Raw genomic sequence first — 20061 nt, 5'->3', positions numbered from 1 at the left:
ATGGAATATTATTCAGCCATATAAAGGAATGAGGTACTGACACATGCTACAACATGGATGAACCTTTAAGACATTACACCAGGTGAAATAAGCCAGACACAGAAAGCCACATTTTATGATTTCATTTATATGAAATGTCTAGAATAGGCAAATTCACAGAGACAAAAAGCAGATTGGTTGTTGCCAGGGGCTGAGGGGAGGGGCAAATGGGGAGTGACTGCTTAATTGGCACAGGGTTCCCTTTGGGGTCATGAAAATGCTCTGGAACTAGATAACGGTGATGATTGTACACCATCGTCAATGTACTAAATGCCATTGAATTGTACACTTTAAAATGATTAAAGTGGTGAATTTTATGTTGTGTGTATCTTCTCAATACAAATGCGGTGGTGCCTGGTACTCCTGGGGGCTGTAACATAGCCATTTAAATGCGGTTTATGATAAGCTTTTCCCAACATGGAAAACACTTATGTCATAATGTTAAGTGAGGAAGGCGGGGCACCACATTTTTCATACAATATCATCTCAGCCACATAGAAACAAGCAAAACCCACGTACAGAACCAAAAAAGCAAAGGAAATATTATAAAATGTTACTGGTGGTTGTCTCTGGGTGGTGAAACTCTGGCTTAGTTTGTTCTCATCTTTTTACTTTCTTTTTTTAGAAACAAATAAATTAACTTGTTTGTTTGTTTATTGGCTGCATTGGGTTTTTGTTGCTACACGCAGGCTTTCTCTAGTTGTGGCGAGAGGGGGCTATTCTTCATTGCAGTGTATGGGCTTCTCATTTTGGTGGTTTGTCTCGTTGCAGAGCATGGGCTCTAGGTGTGCGGGCTTCAGTAGTTGTGGCTCGTGGGCTCCAGAGCGCAGGCTCAGTAGTAGTGGCACATGGGCTTAGTTGCTCCGCGGCATGTGGGATCTTCCCGGCCCAGGGATTGAACCCATGTCCCCTGCATTAGCAGGCGGATTCTTAACCACTGTGCCACCGGGGAAATCCCTCATCTTTTTACTTTCTAATACTTTCCTTTTTTTTTTTTTAAAGAGTATGCACAGTATCAGTTTAATAATGGAAAAAACACCTCTTTTTTTTTTTTTTTTAAAGTGGGGGAAACCATAAATGTAATTTAAAATAAAAGGAAACAGAGGATAGAGGCAAAGAGACACAGAGGAGCCAAATCAAGAGAGAACATGCTTCAGGGGAGCAATCATGCCATCTGAATTTGAAAATTGCCAGGGAACAGATGGCAGCATCCAAGCAGACATCTGCAATGGATAGTTCAATCATATGCAAAGACACAAGTGGCTTTTGAAGCAGGCCCTGGAGAGGCCCGGCAGAGAATGCTGGTTGCCTGGCCAAACAGAAGGGCAAAGCTCCTGTGCCACCTCGTCACAGCCCGGCCTCCTCTGAGCCCTGCTCGAGTCCTGGAGGCTGCAGCAAGGGCTCAGCGCAGGTGTGCTTGAGTGCGTAAGGGTGCCAAAGGGGTTGTGGGAGAACAGGCCTCTAATAATGACAATGGCAAGCATGGCAGCTGACATTTACACGGGGCTTCGCAGTTTATCAACTTTCTCACATACGATGTGACCTAAACGTTAGTTATTTCATCAGTTTGTTAGTTGTTGCATCAGCTTTAATTTCCCTGCGAGGTAGGTAATTATTACTCCCATCTTACCATGGAGGAATGAGGCACAGAGAAGTGATGTGAGTTTATTTATTTAATATTAATATAGCGCTCACTATATGCCAGACACTGTCTCAAAAACTTTCACATGGGGGAGGGATAAATTAGGAGTTTGGGATTAACATATACACACTACGATATCTAAAACAGATAACCAACAAGGACCTACTGTATAGCACAGGGAACTACATTCAATATCTCGTAATAACCTATAAGGGAAAAGAATCTGAAAAAGAATATATATGATATATATATATAATATATGTATATATAATACATATATATGTATATCCTAATCACTTTGCTGTGTGCCTGAAACTAACACAACATTGCAAATCAGCTATACTTCAATAAAATATTATTTTTTTAAAATGCTTTTACCTGTGTTCATTTCCCATGTTCACGCAGCTAGGAAGGGGGAAAACTGGGACTTGAATCTGGCCTTTTTGGATTCCACTACACCACACTTCTGCTCAGATCTCAACAAAACTTACCTCTGTCTGCAGAACCTCAAGTATGGCCACCAAGTGGTTTCTTTCTATCTATCTATCTATCTATCTATCTATCTATCTATCTATCTATCATCTATCTATCTATCTATCTATCTATCTATCATCTATCTATCTATCTATCTATCTATCTATCTATCTATCTATCTACCTATCTATCTAATCATCTATCTATCTATGCAGAGAATAGACTGGATGACACGGGGTTGGGGGAGAGAAGGGGAAGCTGGGACGAAGTGAGAGAGTAGCATAGACATATATACACTACCAACTGTAAAATCGATAGCTAGTGGGAAGTTGCTGTATAACAAAGGGAGATCAACTCGATGGTGAGTGATGCCTTAGAGGGCCGGGACGGGGAGGGTAGGGGGGAGTCGCGGGAGGGAGGGGATATGGGGATACATGTATACATACAGCTGATTGACTTTGGTGTACCTCAAAAAGTAGTACAAGCGTGTAAAGCAATTATATTCCAATAAAGAGCTAAAAAAAATATAAAGTGACTTGTTTCCCCACAGGCTTGTTGTACTAGGTATTCTCAGTCTAAAGTGTTATCATTATAAAAGGGAAAAAATGGCATCTTGTTGTTCTAAGTTGTATTTTAAAAATAGTGAGAGGCCATCTTTTTTTATTTCTGATTTAGTTATTTGCTTGTTCATGTTCTTTGGCAACTGGTTTTATACTAGCATATTGCAGAGGGCAGAGGCCCTTGTAGACCATGTGAAATTACGATACATTGTCTTTTAAGGGACAAATAAGCCCTGGAGATTTATGCTCACCATAATAACCACTCTTACATGTTGTATCTGACGTCATTTTGGAGGGCTGAACAGAAAAGCAATGTTAACCAACCATAATTGAGACTCGGGTTTCATAGCAATTATTGCCATGTGGGATTAACTCTTAATTTATTAGCCACATGAAAGATGATAAGATAGTAGAATCACATAAGCCAAAGACAGAAATGAGCACTTGCTCATCCACCGTGGACAGTTTAGAAATAGCTCCCTGGCAGGTCCATGCTATGAGTTCCAGCACATGGTTTTGTGTGTGCGCGTGTGTATGTGCACGTGTGTGTGCGCGGGCAGCCACATGTTTGTTTGCTTTCAGAAGATGTTCAGTGGAGGAATGGAGGGAGAGAATTCTGTAGGGCTAGGGAATATCTAGAAGCTTTCATATGGGGACAGTTTCCCAAAGCAGTGAAGTTGTCACTTCCTGCCAGCCTGTGTAGTGTGCTGTGACGGCTGTGAGTTTTAGAGCGGCGGTCCCAACATTACACCCCTAATTCAGAGAAAGGTTGGCCTTCCTTTTTGCCATAAAGCTCTTTTTGGTTTGTCTTGGGTTGTGCTGGGAGTGGAATTAGGTTGATGTTCGGCAAGCCTCAGGTATTTGCCTAGTGCCCTGGGTTGTGAGGTGTGCAATGGTGATAGTATCACGATTCATCAATAGCTACCTATGAAACAAAGGGCTTACTTAGTTTCTACTTTCATAGATATTGCCCAATTGCCCGCCAAAAATTGTACCAACGTGCATGTCCTTCAGCTATGTTTGAGAGCACACATCATCTCACTTAATCTTCAAACTATCTTGTAAGGCCGGTAGTGCATTCATGCAACACTGTGGCCTTGAATTCCCATTTTACTGAAGCAAACGTTCAGGCATTGGGAGGTTAAGTTACATGATATGTGTCAGAGCTGGGATTCCATCCCAGGTTGTCTGACTCCAGAGCCAGTGGTAACCAGGTCTGTGGCCATCTTGAGCCTCTTAAAGCTGCTGCAGCCCCCTTAGTGAGGAAATGGAAGGAAGGAATCAGGATACACTCCAGGCAGTGCCCTTTCTTTCCTTCCTGAATGCAAACAGAAGCCCTACAGTTTCAGTGTTGTCCATCCTTAAGGCCCCTGTCAGTGCCTCAGTGAGAAGCGGTCTCCAGAGACAGAAAAAATCAGGTAATTTGGCTCAGGAAAAGGCATTGGAGAAATAAATTGTTCTTGCAGCGTGAATGTAATAAGGCAGTTAGGTAGATGGAAATAGTCATCTTTTGATTATATGAGTGAAGATTATGTGCAGCAAATTTTAAGTGCAAGCTGCCTTTTCCTTGGTCCTCCCCACCCCCACCCCACTAGCCACACACTTCGAAATGCCTCCCCAAACTGTTCAGTTGGTGTACGCTCTGGGAACACTAATCTAACTTTTCATATTAGCCCAGGCAAAATATAATTAGGAAGAAGCTCTTCTGCCAAAGTCAAGTCACATGCCAATGTCAATTAGAGATGATTTTTGTGTATCAACTATTTTGGCTTATTTGCACCAGTATTGACTTATAATAGTATTGTAGAATCTGGATTGGACTCTATGGCTTAAAAAGATGATAAATTAATTTTTTTTGTTACTGAAATTTCATTTGTTTTCTCTTTTCCCTTCCCCAAATGTGGACAGATGCACTTTCACTAAAAGGAAAAAGGCTGGATTTTTACAGCAGAGCTGAAGCCTATGTAAGCCTGACCAACGCCATTCCTGAACTCAGTCGATTCACAGTATGCATTGACCTGCGATTTGTGGGAGCCAAATCAAGTGATTGGATGGCCTTCTCCTATATTACTAAAAACGCTTTCCTGGGCAGAGAAGACATAGACCTTGGACTCTCAGGAGACCATCAGCAGCTAATCGTGTACAACTTGGGCAAGACCTTTTACATCCGTTACGACCTGACTCCATTTCAGTGGCACACAGTATGCTTGTTATGGGATGGTGTGAAAGGCAGATTGGAGGTCTTCCTGAATAGAGAAAGGAAACTGGTAATGATCAATCAACCACAAAACCTGGCACCTAATGGGACTCTGGTTCTAGGATATTTTCTCAAGAAAGGGGATGACCAGGTTAAACGCATGGTTCCTAGGTTCACCAACAGCTTGTACTACTTTCAACTCTGGGACCACATCCTGGGAAATGAAGAGTTTATGAAGTGTTTGAGCGGAAATGTGGTTAGTTGGGAAGAAGATGTTTGGCTCGTCAACAAGATCATTCCAACTGTTGACATCAGACTGCGCTGCTGTGAGTAACTGATGAATTGTCTTTCTTAGCAAGGGCAGTGGTGGTGCAGAACTCTTCTGCTCACTACTCTAAATAACCCACTCCTAGGGCCAGGCTCTATCTTCCTCAGAGGGGCCCAAGGTTGCCACAGTTCTGTCGTCTACGTTTTAACGTAGAGAAAATAGTATTTTCTGTCTTGCATTTTGATATGATTTCAAACTTACAGAAAAATTGCAAGAATACGACAAAAAATTTCTATATATTCTCTACCCAGCTCCACTGACTGTTACATTTTCCCCATATGTTTTATCATTCTCACTCTCTCTCTCTCTCCTTCTCTCCCCCCCATACACTCACTCTCTCTCTCCCTCCCCACCCCCTAACACACACACACACAGACACAAATTGCTTCTTAATAATTTGAGATTAAATCCCAGACATAATGCCTCATTTACCCTAAATGTCTCAGTGTGTAATTTCCTGAAAATAAGGACATTCTCTTACATAACTACAGTACAGTGGTCAAAATCAGGAAATTTAACATTGGTATGATACTAATTCATACTCCATATTCAAATTCAGCCAATTGACCTAATAATTTTCCTTATAGTTATATTTTACTTGGTTAAGGATCCAATTCAGGATCACGCATTGCATTTAGTTATGGTGTCTCTTTAGGTTCTAATCTGGAGCAGACCTTTAGTTTTTCCCTGTTTTTTGTGACACCAACTTGTCCCGTTACTGGTGATGGTAACTTTGATCACTCGATTCTGATGATGATTGTTAGATTTCTCCACTGCAAAGTTACTATTTTTCCTTTATAATTAATTTCCCGGGAGATATTTGAAGGCTATGTCTATATCCTGTTCTTATCAAACTATCACCCACTAGTTTTATATCTATCAATGATTCTTGCCTCGATCACTTATTACTTATGATGATTGCAAAATGATATTTAGAACTCCATCATTTTTCTATATTTATTAGTCAGTATTCTATTGTGAGGAAGAGCGTTCTCTTCTTCTACATTACTTATTTATTCCTTCAGTTGTTTATATGTTTATATCAGCCTGAACTCATGGACTCTTAGTTTATTCAGTCGGTTACAATCTGTTGCTGTCATGTATTTTGTTGCTTAAATTGACCCAGATTTGGCCAGTAGGAGTCCTTCAATCTGGCTCTTGTGTCCTTTTGACACATTCCCATTATTTTTCGAGCACTTCCTTACTTTCTAGCACAAGATGTTACAGGCTCATCTTGTACTTTTCCCACTCAGCCCAAGAATCAGCCATTTTACCAAAGTATCCCAGTCCCTTTTAGTGGGGAATGGTATTGATAAACCAATTCATTTTTCTTTTGAGAGCAATGATGATGTGGGAGAACTGTTTGGAATGGAATTCTTGTAAGCAAACTGGGTTTTGGGAATTGCACATGTATTTCCCCCCTTCTTTCTAGTTTTGAGGAGGAAATGTAGGGTTGTTTTTCTCTGTACAACCCCACTCTCCCCTCGAATCCAATCTTTCCCAACGGCAGTAGCAGCAGTCCTGAAGTGTGGATCAAGTCATTGATAACAGCATCAAGATAGGAATTTTTTCTCATTTCCTGAAACATTTACTTATTCTTAGAGGAATACTTTTACTGTTCTTATGTATTTGGGAGGGGGTAGCGAGGGAATGGGAGCTAGATCCATGCCTAATAGAGCTCTCACAGACTATGAAGATAGATTTTCACCAATGGTCTGGATGCTGTTTGAGTTAATGGCAGGGGCACATTCCGGAGGGTTTCTGTGTTTCTTTGAGCTCAGACTAATGCAAAGGAACAGGAAAGCTATTCCTTTGAGCTACTACCTGAAGGCATTTGGTTTTCTCTTTTCTGAAGGCTTGAAAATGAAAGAGAAAATTCCTAGCTAGCTCTGATTACAACACTGAGCTAGGGACTAGTAGGTTAATCCTAAACAGCTCACTCAAAGCAGTTTAAAGTAACTTTATGTTTGTTGGAAGGAACCAGAAGTATGGCTCTATTAAATCCATATACTTAGCAGTCGTCTTTGAAAACCTAATCTGGCCAGTGAATTGCCATGGCCTTTCCTACTACTTTGCTGGTAAATGACTAAATCTAACTGAAGTGTTAAAGTGTCAGATGACCCTCATTTATTTTGCTCTTTTGTACACTTTTTCATGTATAATCTATCCTGTTGGTCTGATTAAATCCTGGTGGGCATAATATACAAATAAGCCAATATAACAAACAAGCAAAAGAAAACACAACCTAAAATGACAATCAGTAAAAAGAGTAGAAAATGTTATTTCTACTATTCAGGTTTCTTCAGATGTTCTTTCCAAACCTTAGACCAGGGTTTCTAACCTGAGGTCCAGAATGGCCTTGACAAGTGAGCAAAGCCCCTGAGATGTTATGTGCCATTCTAAAAATGCAAAGTGAGTTTTTCCCCCTGAGGACAGTTTATAGTTTTCATCACATTCTAAAACAATATAATTGCTGCCTTTTACTAAGTCCTTGCCGTGTGCCGGGCATTTTATGGATAAGGAAAGAGAGGCTCTGAGAGTTTAAATAAATTGCTTAAGGTCACCCATCAAATAAGTAGTGGAGCTCGGATTTGAACAAAGATCTGTCCTGTTTCAAAGCCCATTCTTTTCACCTCCCACACCTTGTAGGGCTACCTCAAAGGAGTCTGTGGCCCCAAAAAGGTTATGAGTCACTGTCTTAGAAGCTTCCTTTGAAGAGAATTGCCGGTGCTGATAACCCACCTGGGGAAATTAAGCTACCAGTTGCGGTCACTGCCTGCTCACCACCGAAGTAGCTGTAATACCATAGAATTTCTTCCACCTCCATCTTGATGTCTGACATCTGGGAAAAAGAGGGCAGTTATCTGAATAAATAGGAGTGATTACTACATGTCTAGCCTCAGCTTTTGCTTAATAAATTGCTATTTATGGTCTATAGAAGGATTATGACCTTTCAAAAATCAATTTTAATGAGCACATTGCTAGGTTATAGTTCTCAATAAATCTATTTACACATAAATTATATATGTATATATTTATATATTCATGAGAACAAGGCTTTGGGGGAACATTTGCTGAAAATCACAAATGCTACCTGGGTTTAATAAACAAGTATTCACTGTAGTTGGAGATGTCTCAGGAATATTTAAACATGCTGTGATAATAATAATAATAATAATCATGGCAAAGGTGCTAGTCATTAGCAATTTAGTTTTGGAGTAGTTTTTAAGCACCTTTTCTTTATTTTAAAAAATTACAAATGCAATAAATATGGTTGAGAATAAAACTCAAACAGTACAAAAATACATGAGGTGTAAAGTAAAACCTACCCTGCACCCTCTCCAGAGATGTCTATATTTTTAAGAATTTTTTTCCTATAGATTCATAATGTATGTGTGTGTGTATGCATGGGTGTGTATATGTGTGTGTAGTTTCAAAAAACAAAAATAATATATGCATATGTACATATAGTTTTACAATTTGATTTATTTTAACTTAATATTATGATGGACGCATCAGTACATTTATATCTACCTCATCTGTTTTGGGGCTTCATATATCCATTGTATAGATGTACTATAATTTATTTAACTAACTCACCATCAATGGGCGTTTAAATTGCTTCCAAATTTTTGTAGTTACAAGTAATGCTACAACAAATTTTCTTGTACACATATCTTGGTATACATGAGCTTGTAATTTCATAGGACACAGTATTAAATGTACAGTTTTAAGAGAAAATGATATAAGCTTTTACAATTTAAATTCATTTACCATTTTTGCTAGTTATTTTATTAATTTAACTATTCATTAAAATTGATTTACTTTTTAAAGTAATAGACATGCATGGTTAAAATTCAAACAATGCATAAACATACGAATTCAAAGTCTCCTTTCTCTTCAATCCCTTACCCCAAGTGCTTCTCCCTAAAATTAATGATTAAAATTTGTTTATATATCCTCACAGAAACAATTTAAAACTTGAATTCGAGTGTAAGTATTGTTTGTTTTTTTTTCACAGTTGGAATCATCATAAGCATAGCCTTCTGTATCTTTTTTTTACATTGAATAGTATGTTTTGGAGATATTTCCATATCAGAAATTATAGAACTATCTGACTATTTTCGGTGTGGGGGTAGGTGCTGATTAGTATGATAGAATAGAGCTATGCTATAATTTATTCAATGAGCTTCCTTTGAAGGACTTTTAAGTTGTTTCGAGGTTTTAGCTGTGACAAAAGTCTAATGTATTTTTAAAAGGAATGGATGGTGACCGGAATTTCTTGACGTGACCATTAGGGACTGATCACAAGCTAAAATTCCTCTCTAGGTATATTGAGAGCACTTTACTAATCTCATCTCAGACACATGATCCAACGAAGGATTTGTTCTGACTTGTAAATGTATGAAGACGTAGAGTCTTCCTGAAGGTATGTAGATTAAATCACTCTTAGTTAATGCATTTGAGAAATCCCTTCTTGGAAAAGAATAAAGTAACATGAATTGAGTTCATTCTGTGAAATCTACCTTGTATCAAAACATAGGGTCCCTGTGTGCGTGGAGCTATTGATTTGCTAAGATTTATTAATTAATGTAATGCCCCAGCTGCTTTGAATTACTTTATGAACTAACCATTCTTAAAATATGTGGAGACTGACTATATAGTTTACGTACTTTCTAAGGCCTTTGTCTGGCCCACTATTAAGCTTTCTATCCAATTATCAGCTCTGATCGGAAAGGTTTCATCGTGATGGGCTCTTCTAGTTAAAAGGCAATTTGGTTTTGCCCCTGTACATCAGTTCTCTATGCTATCCTCATTTTTCATCACGAAAGATAAGCAAGGGCTGTTTGTAGTTCGTCCAAACCTCCTTATTTGTATTCTCCTGCACAAGCTGACATTCGCCTATGGATTCAGAGATAGAAGTTTCTAGCCTGTCTCTCTCTCTATCGCAGGATTTGTTTTTCATGTCCTTGCCTAGAAACTGAATACAGACACCATTTTGAAAACAATTTTTTTCCCATCATCTTAAAGATGCTCATTTCATATTTTTTCTGCCCCACAGGCAGATGTGTCTGTGACAGTTTCTGGTCACCACTCTCTCTCACAAATCTAATAAACACACTCTGAATTATATTTCCAGAGGTCGTGATTAAAAGAAAAATCAGATGCTAAATGTGGGCTAGAAAAATGCAAAGATTTAATATGAGGTGATATACCCAAATCATAAGCAGAATTTGGTACCTTAGCAAATGTTCTACTTAATATTCTGTTGGCAGGTACATCCGCAACAAAATGCCTCATAAATATTCAGCTACTCTATACCTCTGTTCTCCAGCTCCCAATGATTACAATAATACAATTTGGTCTAAAGAGAAAGACCAAATGGCAATTAAGCCCACAGGCCCCTGGGAATTAGCATGTATTATCGCCACTTTAAAATACAGAGACAGCGAAGCTCATGCAGATCATTCGTGCAAGTGATCACTTGTTCACAAATGGGAGCAGGACGAATGTGGCAAAACATGTTTGTAAGCCCTTCAAAGATGGAGGCCAGACTCCATAGCTTCTGTGGTCCCGCCAGTACAAGTGGACATTCAGTTATCGTTCAACTACCTGCATGGTATGGGCTTTTGCATTTGCTTCTTTTAAGTTGAATTTTTATCGTGATAACTGTAGATTCACATGCAGCTGAAGATCTCTTGTACACTTTGCCCAGTTTCTCCCCATTGTAACATTTTACAAAGCTATGGTATAACAACCAGGATATGGACATGAATACAATCCACTGATTTTATTAAGATTTCTCTAGTTTTACTTGCACTGATTTGTGTGTGTGTGTGTGTGTGTGTGTATTAAGTTCTATACGGTTTATCAGCTGCGTAATTTTGCATGTCTACCACCACAATCAAGATACTGAATGGTTTCAACACTGCAACTATCCATCATGTTGCCCTTTTATAAACACGCCCACTTCCCTCCTTGCCCTTTCCCCCCATCTCTGCTTCCCACATCCCTAACCCTTGACAACTACAACTAATCTGTCCTTTGTTTCTAAAATTTTGTCATTTTAAAAACGTTAATAAATGGAATCATGCAATATGTAACCTTTAAGGACTGGCTTTTTTTTCACTTAGCATCATTCTTTGGAGAGTGGTCCAGGTTGTTGTGTGTATTCATAGTTCATTTCTTTCCATTGCAGAGTAGGATTTCATGGTGTGGATATATCACAGTTTGTTTAGTCATTCACCTGTTAAAAGGGATCTGGGCTGATTCTAATTTTTGGCTATTACAAAAAAAAAAAAAAAACACCAATCTGCTATGAACGTTTATGTACAGGTTTCTTTGTGAGAATAAGTTTTCATTTCTTTGGGATAAATGCCCAAAAGTGTAATGACTGGGCATTATGGTAGTTGCACATTTAGTTTTATATAAAGTTGTCAGTTTGTTTTCCCATATTCTATTTCACCAGCAGTGTATGAGTAGTCCAGTTTCTCTGCATCTTTGCCAGCATTGCGTGTTGTCACTATTTTTCAATTTTAGCCATTCTGGTAAGTGTGTGGTGACGTTTCATTGTGGTTTTAATTTGCATTTCCCTGATGCCCAGTAATGTTGAATATCTTTTCCTGTGATTATTTGCCATCTGTATAATCTCTTCAGTGAACTATTCATGCCTTTTGCCCATTTTTCTTTCTTTTTTATTGAAGTATAGTAAATTTACAATGTTGTGTTTGTTTCAAGAATACAGCAAAGTGACTCAGTTATACATACATATATTCTTTTTCAGATTCTTTTCCATTATAGGTTATTACAAGATATTGAGTATAGGTCCTTGTGCTATACAGTAGGTCCTTGTTGTTTACCTATTTTATATATAGTAGTGTGTGTATGTTAATCCCAAACTCCTAATTTATTGCCCATTTTTAATTATTTTATTAATTTATTTAAAAATTAAAAATTTTTTTCCTCAGATCGTTATTGGAGTATAATTGTTTTACAACGTTGTGCAGTTTCTGCTGTACAACGAAGTGAATTGGCTGTATTTACACATATATCCCCATATCCCTTCCCTCTTGAGCCTCCTTCCTCTCGCCCCTATCCCACCCCTCTAGGTCATCACCAAGCATCGAGTTGATCTCCCTATGTTATGCAGCTGCTTCCCACTAGCTATTTATTTTACATTTGGTAGTGTATATATGTCTACGCTACCCTCTCACTTCGTCCCAGCGTCCCCCCCCCACACCGTGTCCTCAAGACTATTCTCTACGTCTGCATCTTTATTCTTGTCCTGGCCCTAGGTTCATCAGAGCTGGGGGTTTTGGTTTGGTTTTGTGATTCTATATATATGTGTTAGCATACAGTATTTGTTTTTCTCTTTCTGGCTTACTTTACTCTGCATGGCAGACTCTAGGTCCATCCACCACACTACAGATAATTTCATTCCTTTTTATGGCTGAGTAATACTCCAATATATATATGTGCCACATCTTCTTTATCCATTCATCTGTTGATGTATTGCCCATTTTTTAACTGGATTTTTTTTTTTTACTGTTGAGTCTTTAGAGTTCTTTATATATTCTAGCCCTTTGTTGGATATATGTTTTGCAAATATTTTCTCCAAATCTGTAGATTACTCTTTTATCCTTTTCACATGGGCTTACACAGAGCAAAAGCTTTTAGTTTTGGTGAAGTACAATTTATTGATTTTCCTTTTTGTGGATCATGCTTTTGATGTCAAGTCTAAGAACTCTTTGCCTGATGTTAATTTTGTATCCTCCAACCTTACTGAACTCACTTTTAAGTCCCAGGAGGTTTTTTTTTTTTTAGGTTCCTTGAGATTTTCTACATGGACAATCACGTAATCTGCAATGCCTTTTATTTTTCTTTTCTTATTGGAGTGCCTCTAACTTCCCATACTATGTTGAATAAGAGTGGTGAGAGCTGACATCCTTGCCTAGTTTCCAGTCTGAGGGGGAAAACATTCAGCCTTTCACCATTATGGTTGATGTTAGCTGTAGGTTTCTTGGCAGTATTCTTTATCAAGTTAATATAAATACCCTCCATTCCTAACTTGCCGAGAGATTTTTTTTGTGAATGGATGTGGGATTTTGTCAATTGATTTTTCTGTATCAGTTGAACACGTTTGCTAACCCATTGTAATTTATTGCTAGACTCAGGATTTGAAAGGATCTTTAACTCCTATGGATCCTGGTTGAAAAGTTACTGGCGTTTGATTGGATTGCCTCTGTTTGCGATATGAGTGATCATTTAAGGAATATTGTTTCAGGGCATGGCTGTAATTTGGGATCCCCATTGGGTTTCAATGCCTAAGCTTGCAAGGGTGTCTTCATGTTTTGGTTTAGCTCTGTGATGCTCTCTTCTAAAGTTTCTGACTATTTTGGGTGATTGCTTTCTCTTGAGCAGTTCAGCATTTGCAGAACTTGGCTTTTGTTATCTAAGTTTGCCAATTCTTGGTTCTTTTAGGTAGAATCTCTTCTTTCTCTGGGGTTTGTGATGGTTCTGTGTAAACTGAGGGCATGCACTGGTGGGTACTGGATAATTGAAGCACCAGCACACACTGTCTTATTTCTTCTCTACATATTTCACCTGTGGAAATGTCATCTTCTCAACACTGCACTTCTCTGGACCTAATCTCTAAATGAGGGGATTGAATACAATCTCCAAGACAGTTCTAAAATTCTGTGGTTTAATTAAGGAAGATTTGAGTTTTTATTAATGAAGACTTTAGAGGAAAAACTTGAGACAGTAATGTCTCTGGAAAAAAACTTTCATCTGAAAGATTCAATGGGAGGGTTGCTGAAATATTCAAATCCAGGTTTTAAGTTAAAATGAAAATTGCATTATTTCCTAAGAGATATCTGATACTTAAAATGCCACCTGTTTGGCAACTTTGTTCAGCTCATTTGTTTTTCTTTTTCTCAATCTTATGATTCTTTTTGGATGCTTACAGGAAGTGTTAATAACAATTAACATCTATAGCTCAGCCCTCTCTAGATAAAAATATCATGCCCAACTCCCATCCTCTGTGTTCTAAAAGAGTTTCCCATTACTTGTTTTGGATTGCTCTTACAGTGCTGTTTGAATACTACACCAAAGAAGATAATTTAGGCTTTTGTGGTATTTAGTGTTTTATTGTTTTCCTAAAAACTGAATGCAGCTCAATTATTAATCATTTGTAAAGGAATGGGAATTGTGAACTCTTTTCAAGACAATTAGTGCATTCATAAGGAGTGATTCAGGCCCTCGGATGCCACACTTCTTAAACGTGATATAAGTGACACTTGAACAGGTTTGCTAAGCCAATTGGCTGTGGTAAAGCCATCTGCAAAAATGGGAGCCAAGATCCTGTCAATTTTCCTTTTACTTGCAGTTATGGACAAATTTGAAGGTAGAAAGCTTGTTATAAATATGGTGCTGCTGAAGTGTACTGGTTTCTTGATACAGCCTGATAAGATATGAATCTCCGATAATTGAAACGATAGTGTAAAATTAAGTTAAAAAAGTACTTCTTATTTCACTTTGAGTTTTCTTTTTATACATGTGTGAACTTTTGTCAAGTCATCTGTACAGTGAGTTGCAGGTTTCTGATTGTCACTCATTCTACTTGCTAATGGCCACAAAATCCCCCCAAAATATTCCACACACCTCAGAATTTCTATACATGCAAATTAAAAGTAATTTTAATGCTCATGACAGTGAAATAAGTTAGTAGATTGTCTACCACCATAATTATTCCTACATCAAAGGTATTATGCTTCCCAGGTAGATAAAGTCAAAATGCTAATTTCCCAATGGTAAATATGCATGATTTCATTCTGGATTTGAACTGGAGAAAAATTATGACTCAGTCTTGAATTTTACTATGCACCATTTTCACGTGGATGTTCCACCATCATTCCAAATTCCACTTATCCAAGCCTGAAGTGGGTGTTTTTCTTCTGAGTGAGGCTGCCCTCCAATTTTCCTACTGCTATGAATATCACCACTGTTCTCCAAGTAGCCCAAAAGCAAAAGTTCTCTGAGATTTCTCTGTCTTCCTCTCTTAAACCTCTTTGCTAACATAACCTGTCAATTCTTCCTTTCCAATAGCTGTAGGGTTAGAATTCCCCAGACTACTCTCATCTCATTCCGAGCCTTCATCATTTCCACTTGTTCAGTTAGCCTGCAAATATTTATCGGACATCTACCATGTGCCAGGCCCTGTACTAGGCACTGGGGACACAATGATGAGTAAGCAAAGAAAGATGAGGTCCCTACCCATACAGTGTAGTGAGGAAGATGGATAATAAACACACACACACACACACACACACACACATATAAAACTGCATCTGTGACAAGTACTATGAAGAAGATGTATGAGGGATGTCATAAGAGCCTAGAATAGATTGGTTTGACCTAGTCATGGAGGCAAAGGAAGTCACTCTTCCCTGAGGAAGTGATGCATGAGTGAGATCTGGAGGATGAACAGAAGTTAATCAGATGAAGAAGGGTGGGAAAATCATTCTAAGTAGAGGTAACAGCACATGCAGTAGTCTTGTGGTGGGAAAATAATGCCAAGTATTGGAGGACTAAAATGAGGCTGTTGGGCTGAAGCCCAGAAAACAAGGGAGAAACTTAGTTCAAATTGAGGCTGAAGGGGTAGGTAGGGACCAAACCATGCATAGTTTTTTTAGGCTCTATTAAGAAATTTTTTTTTAATCCTATGAGTAATACAAGCCATTAACAGGAGCTGAGTATGTGAAGGGGTGTGTGTGTGAGAGAGAAAGAGAGAGAGAGAAAGAGACACACACACACACACACACACACACACACACACGTGATTAAATTTGCATGTCAAAAAGATCAGACTGATTGCATTATGGAACAAACTGGAGCAGCCCCAAGAGTAGAGGCAACATCTAGTTGGGAAGCTACTGTAGTGGTCCAGGTGAGAGTTGATGGTGACTTGGTCAGAGGGGTAAGTGATAAAGATGGGGAGAAATAGGTGGAGTCAACAGATATTGGGTTGGCCAAAAAGTTCATTCGTTCTATAAGATGTTTGGAAAAACTCGAACGAACTTTATGGCCAGCCCAATATTTAGCAGGTGAGATCTATAGGACAAGATTATGGGTTGGCTATTGCATGCGAGAGAAAATGAAGGAGACAGAGAGGGTTTTGGTTTGCACAACTGAATATATAATCGTGCCATTCACTGAGGGAATACTGAAAGAGGACCAAGTTTGGAGAGAGTTTAAGTTGGGGCATTTTGAGTTGAGGTGTTAATGAGGTATCCAAGAGATGATGTCAAGTGAGCAATTGGTTATGCAAATGTGGAGCTCAGAGTAGAGATCTGGTCTAGAGATATAACTTTGAGATTCATCTGTGTATAGGTGTAAGTTGGAATCCTAGATGTGAAGAAACTATAGAGGGACTTCCCTGGTGGTCCAGTGGTTAAGACTCTGCGCTCCCATTGCAGGGGGCCTGTGTTCAATCCCTGGTCGGGGAACTAGATTCCACATGCATGCTGCAGTTAAGAAGCCCACATACTGCACCTAAGAAGCCCGCATGCCGCAACTAAGACCCGGCACAACCAAAATAAATAAATAGATAAATAAATAAATATTTTAAAAAAGAAACTGTAGAGTGAGAAGAAAAGAGGTGCTGGGACCAAGCCTTGGGGAACCCTGATATTTAATGGCCAGGTGAAATAGGATGTGTCTGCAAAGATGATAGCCAGAAGGAGCGGCCAGAGAAGAAGGAGAAAAACCAAGAGTGCATTATGTCATGGACGTCAACTGAGAGTATTTTAAGCAGGAGGGGTGGTCAACATTATCAAAAGCTGTTGAAAGGTCAAATGAGATGAAGACTGAGAAAGTATCCATAATATTTGTCTCCCTGGTGGCCATTGGTGGCCTTAGTGAGTGCTGTTCAGTTGAATGATGATGGCAGAAGCCAGATTATTGTGGGCTAAAGAATGGGTCAGGGGAGCATGAAGATAGCCAGTATAGATCAACTTTCTTTAAAGAAGTTTGGGTGTGATGGGGAGGAGAGTGAGAGAGCAGTACCTGCAGAAGGATGTGGGGTTTTTATTTTTTATTGCAAGAGACGGGAACATGTATTTATTTATTTGTTTGTTTATTTATTTATTACTTTTATTATTTTTTGGCTGTTTCGTCTTCATTGCTGCTAGCGGGCTTTCTCTAGTTGTGGCCAGGGAGAGCTACTCTTTGTTGCAGTGCGTGGGCTTCTCATTGCAGTGGCTTCTCTTGTTGTGGAGCACGGGCTCTAGGCACGTGGGCTTCAGTAGTTGTGGCAAGTGGGCTCAGTAGTTGTGGCAGATGGGCTTAGTTGCTCCGTGGCATGTGAGATCTTCCCGGACCAGAGATGGAACCCATGTGCCCTGCATTGGCAGGTGGATTCTTAATCCACTGTGCCACCAGGGAAGTTCTGGAACATGTTTTAAATCAGGAGGCGAAAGCTCCTTAGGGAAGGCCGGGATGACTGTTGGTGTCAGCTTTCTGAGACGGTAGCACAGCTAAGTTTCTATCTGACGACTTCCATTATTTTTTCCTATGATATAAGAGGTATGGTTACTTGATAAACATGTGAGGGTAAAGTTTGAAAATGGGGAAGGTTTGCAGTAGTTATTGCATACAGTAGGAGCATAAATTGACCAGAGAAAAGTAGTAGGTTGGATGGGCAGTGTGAAAGGCTTATCTGAGGGTGGTGCCCAGCAGTGCCTGTCTGCTCAAATGCAGGTATTATGGCAATGGGTAGGGTTGGCCCAGAGTTGGCGGGAGTGAGGTGGGGAGGAGGACTCTATCAGAGAACTCTATCAGACTCCTAAAGAGTCTCTTTGCCTTCAGTTTCTTCCCATTCCTACCCATCCTGTACACTGTCATGAAATTCATCTTCCTTAAAGATTACTTTTGATCAACTCATTCTCCTTGCTCAAGAATTTACATCTTTCCAAATGATGTAGTGCTTAAGGCCATAGATGACAGACCTTGAGTTCAAAGTGTGAACTTGAGCAATTCAGTAAAGTTTCTGACACTCAGTTTCTTCAACTCTAAAATGGGGGTAATTGTAATATCTACCTTATAAGGTTGTTAGGTGTATTAAATGAAGTAGCAAGTAGCACAGTGCTTGGCTTGTAGTAAGTACACGAAAGCTGATATCTTATCTTCTCTCATCTGTCCCTCCACCCTTCTCTTTAGTCCCCATCCTAGTCTGACATTCTTTCTCACCCCTATCCAACATACTCCCTTCCAGTTAGACCGATCCTTCCACTGCCTCCATATTCATTGTCGTGTGCGTTTGCCTTCTCTACCCAAACCCAATCATTTCCCAAAAGGCCCATGTCTTCTAAGAGAAAGCGTGCTCATTAGCTTGAACCCAGTACACTGATCTCCCATTGTAATTTGGAGACATGTGAAACCTGAGTATATTCCATTGGTCAGTTTATTATCAACTGTATTATTTTATTGTGTTTTTATTTTTGTTTTTAAAATGTTATAGTTTGTCTAAAAATATTTCAGTAACATAAGACTTTTCCAATAAGAATGTGACCTCTTTGAAGGAAGGAATCATGCCACAGTCTCTATACATTTCTCACAGAATCTAGAATAGTATTCACGGTACTTGTTAAATTTAATTGACTTGAATTGAGACATAAGCTAGGCTCCAGTGGTCTTCAAAGTGCAGTGCACAATTCTAGGGGGTACACAGACAACACAGTAGAGTGCAGGAAGAAAATATTGTGAAACTTCTATTTATACTTATTTTTATCATATTCTTTTGATATATTTTGAGTATGTTTATAATGTACATAATATAAATTTATTATACATATGCATACATTATTGGTAAATATATACACATAAAATGGTGTATGTTCAAGAAATTTTAATCTTGGGGTCCCAGATCAAAACATTCTCAGTCTATAGTATTGAGGTGAATAATTGGCATTTGAGAACAGTTAATCATTTTTTGAGTGCTTGCTGTGTGCCAGGTGCTATGCTAAGTGTTTTACATGCCTTAACTCAATTCTCAAAACAATTTTTTGAGGTTGGTGTTATTATCTCACATTACAGAGGAGGAAATTGAAGCACAGAGAGGTCATCTAACTAGTCCAAGATTACATAATGAATAAGTGAGGGAGCCAGGATTTAAAAATATGTCTATCTGAATCCAAAGCTGGTCCTCTTTTTGGAAGACTGTAACTACACAATCCAATTTCTGTAATAGATATAGGACTATTCAAGTTATCTATTTCTTCTTAAGTGAGTTTGATAACTTGTGTCTTTTAAGAAGTTGGTTCATTTCCTAAAGTTAATCCTCTTACTCAGTGTACTACTCTAGTATGCACCCCTCTTTTAGGAGTGCCTATCTTTTTGTATGGAGACATCATGGAATGGATATCCTTCTACTTGTTACTTAACCGGGGCATTATGAGAACTATATATAGATTTTGGAAAGTTGAAAATCATCTTAAGAAAAACCGAGTACAGAAAGAAAGAAAGACAGAAAGAAAGAAAAAAAAAAAGAAAAGAAAAGGAAAGGAAAGAAAATCAAGTACAGTTGACCCTTGAAGAATGTGAAGATTAGGAACGGCAAGCCTCCAGAGCAGTGACTATCCCATTACAACTTTTTTTGGCCTCACCTCATGGCGTGTGGAATCTTAATTCGAGCCCCATGCCCACTCCAGTGGAAACGCAGAGTCTTAACCACTGGACCGCCAGGGAAGTCCCCCCATTACAATTTATAGCTGGCCCTCTGTATCTGTGGTTTCTCCATATCCACTGTTCCACATCTGAGGAT

At 38.9% G+C, this 20061-nt stretch overlaps 1 protein-coding gene across 1 annotated transcript in view; it reads left to right on the top strand.

Moving 5' to 3' along the window:
- The first annotated feature begins 4613 nt into the window (after positions 1 to 4613).
- ADGRG4 (adhesion G protein-coupled receptor G4) overlaps positions 4614 to 20061 on the top strand; it is an 81935-nt gene continuing 66487 nt past the window's right edge. The window contains exon 1 of the mRNA XM_057717558.1: positions 4614 to 5238. Within this exon, the coding sequence (XP_057573541.1) occupies positions 4614 to 5238 (625 nt within the window). The remainder of the gene's footprint in view (positions 5239 to 20061) is intronic.

This window comes from Hippopotamus amphibius, chromosome X (assembly GCF_030028045.1).
Source record: "Hippopotamus amphibius kiboko isolate mHipAmp2 chromosome X, mHipAmp2.hap2, whole genome shotgun sequence".
NCBI lineage: Eukaryota > Metazoa > Chordata > Mammalia > Artiodactyla > Hippopotamidae > Hippopotamus > Hippopotamus amphibius.
The sequence above is the reverse complement of the archived record's forward strand: the minus strand, read 5'-3'. Positions and strand labels throughout refer to the sequence as shown.